General features: G+C 37.0%; 2 protein-coding genes across 2 annotated transcripts; one reads left to right on the forward strand and one right to left on the reverse strand.

The window, feature by feature from the left end:
• Nucleotides 1–2,541: 2,541 nt before the first annotated feature.
• LOC113105414 (kelch-like protein 33) lies at nt 2,542–7,769 on the forward strand. Its single transcript, XM_026266467.1, has 4 exons — nt 2,542–4,490; nt 4,655–5,594; nt 5,688–5,858; nt 7,218–7,769. The coding sequence occupies exons 1-4, from the start codon at nt 3,548–3,550 to the stop codon at nt 7,738–7,740; spliced, it is 2,577 nt and encodes an 858-aa protein (XP_026122252.1). The 5' UTR covers nt 2,542–3,547; the 3' UTR covers nt 7,741–7,769.
• Nucleotides 7,770–8,135: 366 nt separating this feature from the next.
• On the reverse strand, nt 8,136–9,491 carry LOC113105470 (complement C1q-like protein 2). The gene is made up of 3 exons (XM_026266551.1): nt 9,195–9,491; nt 8,902–9,036; nt 8,136–8,808 (listed from the first exon to the last, which is right to left on the reverse strand). The coding sequence occupies exons 1-3, from the start codon at nt 9,400–9,402 to the stop codon at nt 8,510–8,512; spliced, it is 642 nt and encodes a 213-aa protein (XP_026122336.1). The 5' UTR covers nt 9,403–9,491; the 3' UTR covers nt 8,136–8,509.
• Nucleotides 9,492–15,232: the final 5,741 nt, after the last annotated feature.

Below are 15,232 nucleotides of genomic sequence, written 5' to 3' on the forward strand. Positions count from 1 at the left end.
AAAAATGTACTTTCACCTTTGCTAATTTTACTTAATCCGTTCATGTTATGATTACTTAAAAAAATTTATTTTACAATGTGAACTTGATTTAATCTAGTTCATTCAACAAAAAAGTGTGTATTGTCAGCTTTACTTAAAAATTATTTGTTCAGCCAACATAACATTTTTGCTTAAAGGTAACATATTAGTGAAACCAACACAGACTTGCATCTCATTGGCTGAGGATTTCTGCAGTGTATTATGGGTAATTGTTATTCTGTCACCCTCTTGGAGAAGTGTAGCACCATTAGATAGGTAGATGAGTAATACACTTTATAGCAATTAAGTTGTTCTAATAAATTTTAGAACAAAACAAACAAAGAAACAAACAGTTTGAAATGTTGCTTTGTAATTTAAATATGTTTGTGATATTCTTGATAAGCTGTAATTATACAAAGGTTTGAATGAAAAGTAATTTCAATCAGCTGCTCATGATCCTAATGCAAGGGGATGGCATTCCTAAAATGGCATTATTCAAATTTTATGTCATCATTATTTAACATTTTCAGGTACAATTAACTCATTTGTTGTTTGTTGACTCTATTAAGGGTTGTTAAGTTTACTTAAACTTATTTTGTAAAATGAACTTAATTAATTAAAACATTGTCCAAAACATTGCAGATTAGTTGGGCTGACACTATTAAATTAAGCTTTGCCCAACCATAGTAAATAAGTTGAATCAACCTTAATAAATTAAGTTGACCCAATGTAAGTACATTAAATTGGAGTAACAGAATTGCATAATGCTGAAATAAAGCAAATTAATCATGTGGAAATCCTTTCCATGATTTTTTTATGTTCGTTCAAAGAGTTATTTTTTTGAGTGTACTCCATACTGCACTTGTGATCGATTTGATACATCTTCATTCACTGCTACAAATTGATGGTGGTCAGATAAGTACAATTTAATAAAACATTCTATTGCACTTCCACTGATGTCAACAAAGTGTTCAAGTCTATGCAAAAGAATGTTGTGGTCAATTGTGTCAAACGCAGCACTAAGATCCAATAAAACTAATAGAGAGATACACCCACGATCAGATGATAAGAGCAGATCATTTGTAACTCTAAGAAGAGCAGTCTCAGTACTATGATACGGTCTAAATCCTGACTGGAAATCCTCACATATACCATTTTTCTCTAAGAAGGAACATAATTGTGAGGATACCACCTTTTTTAGTATCTTGGACAGAAAAGGGAGATTCGAGATCACGATCTTTGGGGTCAAGTTGAGGTTTTTTTATGAGAGGCTTAATAACAGCCAGTTTGAAGGTTTTGGGGACCTATGACTTCTGGAAGCACCTCTTTTAAGAGCTTAGATGGTATAGGGTCTAACATACATGTTGTAAGTTTAGATGATTTAACAAGTTTATACAATTCTTCCTCTCCTATAGTAGAGAATGAGTGGAACTGTTCCTCAGGGGGTCTATAGTGCACTGTCTGATGTGATACTGTAGCTGACGGCTGAATGGTTGCAATTTTATCTCTAATAGTATCGATTTTAGAAGTAAAGTAGTTCATAAAGTCATTACTGCTGTGATATTGGGAAATGTCAACACTTGTTGAGGCTTTATTTTTCGTTAATTTAGCAACTGTATTGAATAAATACGTTTTCTTTTTCTCCTAATTCTTCTAAACATTTCGTCATAGACAAAACAAATTACAAAAGCATACTGCAACAACAATTGTCAAGTCTGTAAATTGCTTGTCTCTCTGGGCTCCTTGACCCAAATAACATTCCCAGGCTGTGGAGGAGAAACATGATTCTCCTGACACGATCAGAATCTAATGCCTCAAGGCATCACATGCTCCCATCACCCGCTCCAGAGTTTCTTATGGCCCAGAACTGAGCCAGAGATGGAGTCAAGGGCAGGACCATAAAGAAGTCACGCTTTTAAAATTATCCCAGCACAGTTTTGAGTTTGTGGAAAGGTTACTGGTTCAGGACCAGTGCTAAAGGTCACTTCTTTCAATATGTTTTGTGTGTTGTGTGACTGAGTGCTGTGGATTTCAGCACAATGAAGCAAACGTAACATTTAAGTTGGATTAGGTGCTTTTATGTTTGGAAGACATGTTCTCAGAGCTGACAAAAAATGGTTTTCACAGCCTAGCTTACTCTGTTGAGTAACCAAACCAATTGAAACTGTTGCTGAAAAATAAGAAACATAATTTTGAAAAGGAATGGCAGACCAACATTTTTTTGGACAATTAAATTTTATGGAATTAGACCAGAAATATATATATCAGAAGATATCAGAAGTTGAGAACAAAAGGATTGTAAAACATCAGATTAACAGATAAAGCACATCCTCAAATTATTATTGAAACAATTTGATTTCATACACACAGACAAGTCATACAAACAGAGAGTTGTGCAATAAATAAATTGTTTATTTATTTAGCACCAGTCACTCGAATGGATATAGCACGACTGGATTATAGTCAGCAGGTCATTCTTAGATGACTTGAGATGTGATCTTATTGAATGCTTGAGGTAAAAATAGTGTTATGTTTTGTGTGACCTCATGAGACACTGATCTATTTCGCATACCAGACTACAGTACAAGATCAAGATCAAAACAAGTTGGGAAACAGATGTGATAGAACCTGCCCTGGTTTTTGAACACAAGGTAGTTTCTGTCAGGAGAGTAAACTGAAGTAACAATGGCAATAAATCAGCAGTGTCTTCAGAAAGAGTGGAGAAGATCGGGGAGATCAAGAGAGGATGAAAATTCAAGCTGTGACACTGGAAGGATAGATGTGAGTGAAGAGGAGTGTGAAGAGAATCCAGGGGAGCAAGATGAGTGGACAGAAAAAGAGGATCCAAAGGAGCAGCAAGTAAATGCATGGGGAAGTGAGAAGACTGTTGATGATGATGAAGGATGTAGTGTTGGTTTTCCTTTTATGGCGGCAAACAGTGACAGTTTTTTAGCAATGTGTAATGATAAAGTCAGCGAAGAAAAGGATGTCAATAAATATGACAACAACAACACTGATGCAGTATCCAGTAATAGTTGTTCTGTTTCTGATAACTTAGTGAATGTTTTTACAATTGATGCCGGTGATGATGCTGATAAACATGATGATAAAGCATATAGTGTTAGTTTTCCTGCTGCGTCTGCAAACAGTGATGGTTTCATTGATGCATGCACAAATAATGAAAAGGCTGGAAATGAAGATGCTGATAAATATGAGGCCAAAAATACTGATGAAACATATAGTAAAAGTCCACCTGTTGCATCTGCAAACAGTGACAGGTTTGTCAAATCAACTATAAGTAATGATAAAACCATTTATGAAGAGGATAACAATGAACATGACAACAATGAATTTATTATAAGTTATTCTGTTATGCCTGAAAATGGTTATTGTTTAATAGCTGCATGCACAAATAATGATAAAGAGGATGTGGATAAAAAAGATGACAAAAATAACAATGAAGAACAAAGTAATAGTTCACCTGTTATGTCCATAATCAGTGAAGGTTTAGTTACTTCACTTACAAATAATGATGAAGTCAATGGGGACAATAGTGGATATAATAAACATGTTGACATTAATGGCAATAAAGAATATATTAGGAGTTTACCTGTTACTTCTGCAAATGGTGACAGTTTTAATGCTATATGTGCACAAAATTATAAAAGCACTGATAAAGATTATGATAAATACGACAAAGACAATGAAAATGACTCTTTTGCTACTGCCTCCTTCAGTACCGGTGACATTGGTGGTTCTGAAAAAAGACTTAACATTTGGAGGTTTAAAATTTAGAGATGAAGAGCAGCACATGACGGACTCCAGCTCAGAACAAGAACTGATAAATCAAAAGCTGGAGGAGGAGGATGAAGAAGAAGATGATCATGAATATGATGGAAGTAGCAGTTTTGAAGATTCTGAAGATGAGGATTGTGGCATGTATCCCAAGAAGCTATACTCTGATCCGGCGTACCCAGGAGCAGTCTTCCAGGCTCTTGAGAACATGATGTTGTACTCGGTCCTCACTGACTTGACCCTCTTCACAGAGGATGGATACCAATTCCAGGTTCATTCCTTTGTCTTGGCTGCGGTCAGTAACCTTATACAGACAAGAGTCAGACAGAAACCCAAACAAGAGCAATATATCTCATTGTATATGGGTCCCAGGGTTCATGGTTTAGGGTTGGCAGCAGTGGTGGAGTTCGCCTATACAGGGAACATCGGCATGCTGAACAAAGGCAATATAGAATGGGTTTGGTCTGCAGCTGTCAGCCTGGAAGCTCCGAGAATTCTAGAACTCTGCAAAGAGGAGGAAGAGAGAGAGGAGGACGAGGCAAGAGGAAAGAAAGTGGACAGAAAAGAGATTTCTGCTGAGGAACATTTAAAGATTAGTCTACAACAAATCAGACAGATGTGGACACAGAGAATGGGATGTGACGTGGAGCTTGAAGCGGAAGGAAGAGTGTTTCATGGTAAGAGATTAGGAAATATGGCAAAAGATTGAGCTTCCTATGCATCAAGTTAAACTTTTATACTCTAGCTTTAGTATTAATTTAGTGCCCTCTGTGTTTGAAAAACTTGTTTATGTGCTGTATGTATGTATTGTAAGTTTTATGTATGTCCCACCTTTATAAAGCTCACAGAGCACTCCTGGCTGCCAGCAGTGACTACTTTAGAGGCATGTTTACCAGCGGGATGAAGGAAAGCCAACAGGAATTGGTGTCACTTCTGTTAGTCGGGGCCACCAAGTTTGAAGCCCTCCTGCACTACACCTACAGCGGGGCTCTTGCTCTCGGATGGGGCTGTGTGTTTGATCTCACCTGTACATCTCTGCAATTCCAGTTCCAGACTGCCTTTTCACTGTGCCTTAGCTTCCTGCAACAAGAAATAGATGCTTATAGCTGCCTAGACATAGCATCTTTCGCAGAGGCCTATGGGATGGCGGACTTACTTGCACTGGCCGATGACTTTGTCTTGAGGCACTTTCAAGATGTGTCCATCACTCCAAAGTTCAAAGATCTATCTGTGGAGAAACTAAAGAAGTACCTTCGAAGTGATTCTCTCTGTGTTCCCTCGGAGTTGCCCGTGTTCAAAGCAGTCATGTGTTGGATTGAAGCCTCTCCCAGAAAACGGCTCAAACTTGCCAGGGAGCTGATGGGAACCATTCAGTTTCCCCTCATGACCTTTAAGGAGTTCAAAGAAGTTAAGTCCATAACATCTTTGCCAAGAATTGGTGCCAAAAGACTATACAATTCTCTCCTTGAGGAGTTCTGTTCCAATTCTTCAGATGCTCAGTCAAATTTCAGGGCCTATATGCCTAAAGAGACTCTAGTCTTGGTTGGGGGTGAGAGGATCACTGATAATTTTGACAAACGTAGACTGTGTAGGGATATTTGGTTTAGCAATTCCTTGCAGAACCACGTTGGATTGGTGAAGAAAATAGAGTGGAGAATGCTGGGAACTTTACCTGAGAAACCAAGGTTCAGTCATGGAGTGGGGGTAATGAGGGGCAAGCTTTACGTAGTTGGTGGACGGCATTATTACGGCAAAGCTGATACCATGAATTGTACCTACAGGTAAGATCTAACATGAGGACTCATCTACTGAATCTGATCTTGTCCAGGTTTGTGCTCTCACACTGTGGACCTCCTTTTCAATCTTTCAACTAGATACGATCCCAACCAAAACTTTTGGCAAAGGTTGGCCGATATGCATGAGACAAGAGGCAGCTTCACTCTAGTGGTCCTGAATGGCAAAATATATGCAATTGGTGGAGAGAGGGACTCAGAAGCCAATATGGAGAGTGTGGAGGTTTACTGCCCCAACACAGATTCTTGGAGGTTAGTACAGTAAACGAGTAGCACAAGGAATACATTTGCAATTTCAGGAAGAATGTAAAAATGCATTCATGATCCTAGATCAACGCCAGCTGTTCTTCCTGGAACTATGTTCTAAAACGTAATCACAGGCCTAACACTACCCACAAGTCTGAATGTTGTTTAAGAACCAAACCCTAAATCCAACTCTTAACTTAAACTTTATTTGTTTATGGACCTTTGTCAGATTAGGCAAATGAAAGTCATGTTGTAAGGGACAGATACAAGACAGTAAAGTCCATTCAGTGGGTTGTATGCCTTATCTAATTTTCAAAGCACATTTTCAAGAGTTGTGTCACCAGGAATTGTTCTGATAAGATATATTGTATTGTGTAAGCTCAACAACTGGAAAATGTGTTGAGCTGAAAACTGGAAAGTAAAAACATTAGCCATTGGACAGACTGTGTGTCTATCATTCTTGACATGAAGTTGTCATAGGCATTTACTCTAATAAAGGTCCAGAGGAATGTTGCTGCAGAACAAACAATGTTGATACAATGTAGAGTTGATATCCTACTTGACAACGTCATTTAACCTCACAGAACATAAAGCAAATAAGTGTTGTCATATGTACTGACAGAGTATGTCTCATGAGCATTTAGAGTGCCGTTGAGTGGATTATTGTAAAAATAAAATCCCCATAATCATCGGGAAGAAGGAGACGGGAACCGGCACACAATCCAAATGAAACTTTAATATTTCAAAATAAACAAAAAACACCCTCACGGACGACTGATGCGCGCAAATAAAAAGCAAAACATAAACAACAGCCCAGGCCTGGTCCTCTCTCGTCCTTCACTGTCTTCGCTCCAGTTTTATATCCTTCCATCTCCTACGTGGGACTCGAGACCGGCGGTGGGGCGCAGGTGTCGCCGATTTCCCAATCATTTGCCGGCCTCACTCCTTGTTCCCACGTCCCTCGGCCCCGCCCCACTTGCCACAATTATTAAACACCTCTGATTGGCCATTGTTTTCATGTGCCATTGTGCTTTTTGGTTAGTTATGTTTGCAAGCATGGCTGCTGGTTTTAGCTGGGTAAAGCTGGTCCTTGGCTGGTTACCAGCTTAAAGCAGCTTCAACCAGCAGCCATGCTTCAAAACTCATCAGCTGAAGAACAATGCTCAAAAAGCTCACGGGAAATGCTGGTATCATGACATTTTTTACATTTCTGTTCCAAATGGTACAGAAGTCGGTACTTTTAACAACACTTTTGCAAATGCACTGTGCAAGTCAAACTGTTCCCAATACGTACTGAGAACCATTCTAAGTGAATGATGTTGTCCTTCATTTAATGGCTGTCTTTTTAATTTTTTCCTACTTCAGTTTTGTCCACCCATTAGACCACGCTCTATGCTGTCACGCGGCCAGTGTGTGGAACGGCACGATCTTCCTGTCAGGAGGCTTCAACAGTCAGTACCAATGCCTGTCGTCTATGACCCTTTACCATCCAGAACGAGGATCCACTTCCCTGGCTGAAATGACACATGAGAGAGCTCTGCACTGCATGGAGACCCTAGGTGACCGTTTGTATGTGGCTGGAGGGGTTTCATGTGAAACTGATGGCCATCTGGTAGATCAATTAGCCTGTGAGGTCTATGACCCTGTGGCCAACTCCTGGAGTGCCATTATGCCATTCCCAGTGCCACATGTTGGGTCAGCATCAGCGGTCTTAGAGGGGAAGGTCTACATAATCGGAGGTTACTGCCAGGAAGACTACAATGATACCAAAACAGTGCACCGCTTTGATCCTACAACAGAACGCTGGGAGAACATGAGCGTGACACCGGGCCCGAACACACACATAGCGGCCTGTGTGCTGCCACTACCAGCACATCTAAGAAAATAAGAAAAAAATAAATTATCTGTGTATTATCTATGTATTATCTCCACCTCATTTAAAATATAAATATAAATATATATATTTATTTATATACCGGGCTTTTCAACAAAAACACATTGAAATCTGACACTTATGAACATGCATTGGCTCATTGGATCAATCAATTGGCTTTCAATTTTGTTGATCACTTAGTTGGTTAAATTAATACAGCAATCTCTGAAGCTTTATGCCAAATTTTGTTTTTTTGCCAAATTATTTGTATTTAAATTGGAGATTGCTCCTTGAATTAAATTCAACAATCTTTTTTTTTCTGCCATTCATTCATTGGTATTCAGTTTCTAGTTTTTTTAAATTTAAGATTAAACTTACTTTCTCTGTGTCACGAATACAGTAATCTCAACCAAGCTTAGTTTTTTTATTTAACACAGAATATGTAACTAGTGTTTTATGTGCATGGATTTACATAACTGTTCTTTGACATCACATTTGTTAGGTTACCATCGTTAAGTTTGCCATCTAGTAACATACACAATTGAAAATAACAATAAAAAAGTCTATGATAAGTCCCCATTTGGACATCAATGTAATGTGTCTGAATGAAAATGTATGTTCCACAGAAGAGTAAAGTAGGACTCTTGTTTTTGTCTGTATATCTGAAATAGTGACCTTTAATTACATGGATGCATGATTAATGCAACAAAGAAACATAATCTATGTTTTCAGGACATTTAAACAGTTCTTTTTGACATTTTATGAAATGATTCACACATGCAAACTATACTGAAGTAGAGTCGAGTGGGTAAAGCAGGTATCCTGTGAAAGTGGAATAGTTGTACCGTGGATCCACAAAGATCCAGGTTCTGACCCACAGCCTCATGTGAACCTCCTCGCCAACATCCAGCTCCATCACGGCTCCATTCGACATTTGGTCATTGCGCTCCCCAGAATTATATTCATATGACGACACGAATCGTGCCGTGCCTTTAAAGATGCTCAGACCCATATCATGGGAGGAAAACGCGGAGCCTGAGTACCTGAAGTAATACACACCTTTAACAGGTGCTTTAAACACTCCTGCAAAAGACACACAAGCAAAGATCTCAATACTACAAATTAAACCATGTTTAAAATTGAATCAAATTATGATTTTTTTCAAATCATAAGAACCTGTGACAGGGTCATATGCATTGCCAATGTTGGTTAGGACTTTATCAAAGATGAGCTTGGTCTCTGAACTGAAAGGCCCTCGGTTTGTATCCTCTGTACTTGACATGGATGCAGTGAATGCCACTTTAGGACTCTCTGTGAAGGGAGAAAAAAATAAGCAGTAAATAAATCTAGAAAATGCTACGCAAAATTCTTAAGTGGTCGCAAAATATTGCTTTGTAGTTTCTGTGGTTACGAACTCAAGTTCAAAGTTCAATCATGCACATTACTGTGAAACAAAGCAGAGAATGTACCTTTAATCTGTTTCTGCAGATCCTGAATCAAGCTTTTCTGCTCTGCGAGTTCATTTTTAGCAGTGTTCAGATCCACTGTCAGCACGTCAACTGTAGCTTTAAGCTCCTTGAGCTCAGAGTAGATGTTCACCACGGGAGTCATGATATCCTCATCCTGTGCCACGCAGGAACTTAAGATGGAGATGAAGAAAAGCTGAAATAAAGCCATGACGGATTCTCTTGTGCTGAAGAGAAGAGTGACGGTCTACAGTCACTGTGCTTCTTATCTTTATAGAGCTGCTCTTGGTTAATAATTAAGCATTTTGAGTTTTTAGATCGAAAAAACACACAAACAAGTACCCAAATTTGAATAACAGATAAGAAAAGATTCTAGAATTGCACAAGATAATGTCCATGAGTCATCTGTTGGCTACAAACTACTCAAATGATGTAAGTCTTATGTTTAAATCCAGTGAAATCCATTTTTCACTTGATATACGATTTAAATGTGATACAGCAGTTATCATGTGATGAAATATTTAGTTACAAGTCCTTTCTTAAAAGTGTCAGATGTCCTCATAATAGACACAGAGACAAAATTTATAATGTGCTCTGAGCTCACAGTGTAAGCTACAGATGTGTGTCGTGTTGAATCTGTAATGCACAAACAAATTAAGAAGACTTCATACGTAAGTGTCATTATACGTTGTTATTTTTAAAACAAAATGATATTGAAGACACATAGTTTGGCACTTGTGGATACTTCTGAAAACAAACACATAGACAACACATACAGCAACACAGGATAGCCATGCTATGGATCTATGAACAGAAGTAAACAAAGTTAACATACTGGTGCACAGGGCTATCAGCTAACACCCGGCACCCTTATTTTTAAAGAAAATGCTGTAGGCCTATTAAAAACAGTAACAGCATTTAATCCTGCTGACACTGAGAGCAACATTTTTGCAGTTTTAGTAAAAAAAAAAATGACGACATGGGGAATGGAGAGAAACTAATGAGATGAAGATTTTTCTCCAAACAGACAAATCAGATGATTCTCTGAAGAATTAAAGGTATGTTGTTGTACTTCTAAGAGCCACTAGGTGTCAGCCAGTTCGATCTGTCTTTGCATTGCTTTTACATTTTCCCAATGAACATGCAGGGAGTTAATTACACTAATAGATGTATTGTATTTGAAGATTTGTGTTGATGTCTTTGTCTCCTCCGACAGCACACAGGCCGTCTCCACTCACCACGGGTGTAAAGTTACACCTCTGTTCATGGAGATCCGCCAGCCTTTTCCACAGGTCTAAAAATAAATAAAAAACAACTACAGACATACGGAGACACTAATAAAATATCAAATTACTAAAACGTTACCTAAAACTACAATTAATTCAAAACACTAGTCAACACTCTAATCTGATATTAAAATAACATCAGCAAATCAAAGATTATTTTCAGTCATAACCAGATAGTAAACCTTATAAACAATGTGTGAATGTACCATGTGGATAATAAATAACTGTTCTTCACTTTTAAACTACTGTTGTCTCTTCTAAAGCTCTATAAAACTCAGTAAATCCAAGCTGTTGATAAAATGGGGGTTTGGGGTTTGTCATTTTCATCTGTTCAGATCATTCAAATTCAAATAATGCACGGAATGGAATGGAATTCAAAGGTTTGTGTAACTGACATTTTTATTCTACATGTGTTTCACTTTTAAACATTGTTTTAGATTTCAAATTTGAATAATGAATGTAGAGTAATTAAAACGTTTGTGAAGGCTTTTTGTCTTCTCTTTTATTTAGCTAGTGATATCTTTTTGTACAGCTTGATCAAATTCAAGACTAAATGGAGGGAAAATGGTATTTAAAACAAAAAATATATATTTAAAAACATTCAAATGTTAAATAATGGATGCAACAGAAAAGAGTTTCAAAGCAACCAGATTTCAATAATGTTTGTGTGGAAACAATGTAATGGAATTAAAAGGTTTGTGAAGTCAAGGAAGGAAATTTGGTCATCCCTTTTTTTTCTGTTTATATTCAAATTTCAAATGTTAAAATAATTCATATTGTCATTCTCTGTTTGCAGCACTCACTCTTGTTGGTGCTCCTTTCTTATACACACATTATATATATACACACACACACATTATATATATACAAACAAAATATTGAAGAAACAGCAGTTAATTAGGGGATTATTAAACAATAAACAATAATAAGAGCACATTTAAAGGTTTCTCTCAGTACATATACCGTACCTTCCCAAGTGAAAGCAGGTGCTGTACATTTGTGCTGTTCTCTGATGTTTTGTGTAGGTGTCCTTCTTTATTTCTTAACTCTGTATTCATGTTTTACTTTTATATATGGGCCAGTTCATTCACAGTTAACAAATTACCCAATATCACTGTTTGCAGATACTGTCGGTTGTGTCATTTCACATTTTACAGAAAAACAGAGCAGTTCTTGGGCTTCTTATGATTATGAAATACACATTAAGCTCTGAGAGAGATGTATTTGTTTCACTGATCTAACTGAGAGTATCGCATAGATAACAAATCAAATAACATCAGTTCTTCTTAAACATTAAGTTCACACAAACTGCATGTATAATTATGAAAGAATGCTAATAAATATTATAAATAATGATGTTATAAACTACATGTGATGAAAACATAAAAATAAAAGAGATTTAGCTATATTTAGAAGAACCGTATTGCTCAGAATCTAATTTAAGGCACAGAAACAGGTTTTCATCAGGACTTTCAGAAAACAACATAATACCAGTAACCCACAAAGCTGACGTGTACTTTTCAGAAAGCTGGTTCTTATTTAGTACAGTCACAGTGTTTCTGTTTGGGGTTACATTTAGGAGGAACATGCTATTGAAAAATACAACAGAATCAAACACAAACAGAAGTTTGACCGAAGTGAACCGCTGCTGTACACCAACGAGCATGCGAAAAGTCATTTTATTTATTCAAGTAACATTAAAATTATCATAAAATTAAGAAAAAATCATCATGCATCAACCCGATCTGTTTGCATCAAGACAGATGATGAGCATTAACCGTGTTTGCACAAATGTCTGTATGCTTGTTAATAGTGTCCAGCAGTAATAAGTTACCAAACACTCGTTTCAGGAAACGTTCTGTGCATGCAGCACATCAATCCTTGGTTGTACTTTCTTTGTTCTTGTTAACAGAGAAGACGCTTTGAACCCAAGGTCACTTACACAAGAGTTCTGAGTAATGTACACACGCTTGACAAGCCCACCCAAATGAGCTGTGTGCTCCAATATTATAATAATAACAACTTTTACTGTTCATAAAAAAAGCACTTTTTATGGCACACGATTCCTTGAAACAGTTTGTGTTCTTTCGGCCCATTCTGATTGTTGACTCAAGTGCTCTTTGAAATCTAAATTCTAGGAATGGAACTGATTGGCTGATGTATAAATTACATATCCTTTGGCCATCCATATTTTGCCCTCATGAAAAGCACGATGGTTCCAGTAAACGAGACCGGCATGCCCACATTCTGATTGGCTAGCTGAAGATGTGGGCGTGTTTACTAAATACTGCTGTATAGATAGTTGGAACAATCGTGATGAAGCAGGTTGATGTTCTCAAAGAAAACATATGTCAACAAAACATTTCATGTTACTACTCACAACACATGAATGGGAACACTAAACGAAAGTAGCAGATATTAGACAATGTGCTGGTACTGCTGGTTCAAATCACTGCTCTTCACATGAAAACAACGAGGCTGTTTTGCATTATTTCAGTATGAGAAAAATAAGAACGTTATGGAACTGATCTCAGCACAGTTTCATAACGTCCATTATCTCACTGTTACGTTTTACGTGTTGTCATAATGAGCAATATCATCTTTGATGTACAGTTTCAATTCAGTTTAGTTTCAATATATATATATATATATATATATATATATATATATATATATATATATATATATATATATATATATAATGCAGTGCAAACAGGTTTTATAGAGGGAAATGTAAGTGATTTAAAAAACTCCCTTCAGTGTTTCTATTTTCTTTTCTTTTTTTTCTTTTTTTTTGAGGAGGAAGAAACTATTGTTAACATATTAACATTAAGCATGTATAACGCTGGGCAAAATGAAATTAAATACATGTAGTCATGTTTTTATTTTTATTTTTATATGTTAATAATTATTCTTAGGCAGTGACTTTAAAAGGCAGATTGAGACTTTTTGGTCGGGGAAGTCTAAACATCGGAGAAGTTTTCCTAAGGTGTTTCTGCCACGTAGAGTTTAAGAAGAAAACGTAATATCTCAGATTGTACGCAGGTTCACCAGGATACCAAAGTCTACCCAGATTTACCTATCTACAAATGACTACAGCCCCATTGACTCCCTCTGCCAATGCATTGATGAAATTAATAGTTGGATGTGCCAGAACTTTCTTCAGTTAAACAAGGAAAAAACTGAAGTCATTGCATTTGGAAACAAAGATGAAGTGTTCAAGGTGAATGCATACTTTGACTCTAGGGGTCAAACAACTAAAAATCAAGTCAGGAATCTTGGTGTGATTCTGGAGACAGACCTTAGTTTCAGTAGTCATGTCAAAGCAGTAACTAAATCAGCATACTATCATTTAAAAAACATTGCAATAATTAGATGTTTTGTTTCCAGCCAAGACTTGGAGAAACTTGTTCATGCCTTTATCACCAGCAGGGTGGACTATTGTAATGGGCTCCTCACTGGCCTTCCCAAAAAGACCATTAGACAGCTGCAGCTCATCCAGAACACTGCTGCCAGGATTCTGACCAGAACCAGAAAATCTGAGCAGATCACACCAGTCCTCAGGTCCTTACACTGGCTTCCAGTTACATTTAGGATTGATTTTAAAGTACTTTTACTCGTATATAAGTCACTAAATGACCTAGGACTGAAATATATTGCAGATATGTTCACTGAATATAAACCTAACAGAGCACTCAGATCATTAGGATCAAGTCAGTTAGAAATACCAAGGGTTCACACAAAACAAGGGGAGTCCTCCTTTAGTTACTATGCTGCCCGCAGTTGGAATCAGCTTCCAGAAGAGATCAGATGTGCTAAAACACTAGTCACATTTAAATCTAGACTTAAAACCCATCTGTATAGCTGTGCATTTATTGAATGAGCACTGTGCAATGTCCAAACCAATTTCACTGTATTTTAAGTAAAATCATTTTCTATTTCTTACCGTTTTTAAATTCATTTTAAATAAGTCCATTTTAAATAATTTCCAAAGTTTTAAAATTGCTTGTTTTTATTTTTGTTTTATTATTTCTTCATGACTATTTTATTTTATTTTATGTTAAGCACTTTTAAATTACTATTGTGTAAGAAATGTGCTATATAAATAAACTTGCCTTGCCTTACCATCAGAAGTCTTAATATAAACTCAGACATTTCTTATCAAGTGATAAGAATAAGTATGCTCTTCACATTCATTATATAGCTCTAAACTCTTCAACCAGGGGTCCACAGCGTTACTGCAGGGGGTCAGCCAACATAAAAACAAAACTAAAAAAGTCAAAACATTGGTAAAAACAAACAAACAAACAAAACATCAAAATCAATTATAAATATAAGCACCCTGAAACTAAATCAAGAACCCCCCCAAATGATAATATAATATAATATTATCTGTAAAACAGTTTTAGCAAATGTTCCGCTGTTATTTCAAGACTCTGCTCCGGTGAACATGAAATGTATCTTTTTACAGCGTGTTTCTGCAGCGGTGAGAAATGTATCCACTCACTCACATTTGTGTTGATCTCTAGAACGCAATGACCAATCAGATGAGTTTAAGTTAGCATTGAGTCACCACTCGAAACTCCAGAGGGTTTCATGCTTCCAAGAGTGCAGATGGCCAGTTACATGCTGCAAAGTTGTGGAAATGACATCCGCCAATAAATGCATGATTCACTCCCGAAACTGTAATTGACAGTGATACTAGCACGGGACAAAAATATGGCATGTCAACACAGATGTGCAATATGTCAATAC

Source organism: Carassius auratus, chromosome 7, assembly GCF_003368295.1.
Source record: "Carassius auratus strain Wakin chromosome 7, ASM336829v1, whole genome shotgun sequence".
Taxonomy (NCBI): domain Eukaryota; kingdom Metazoa; phylum Chordata; class Actinopteri; order Cypriniformes; family Cyprinidae; genus Carassius; species Carassius auratus.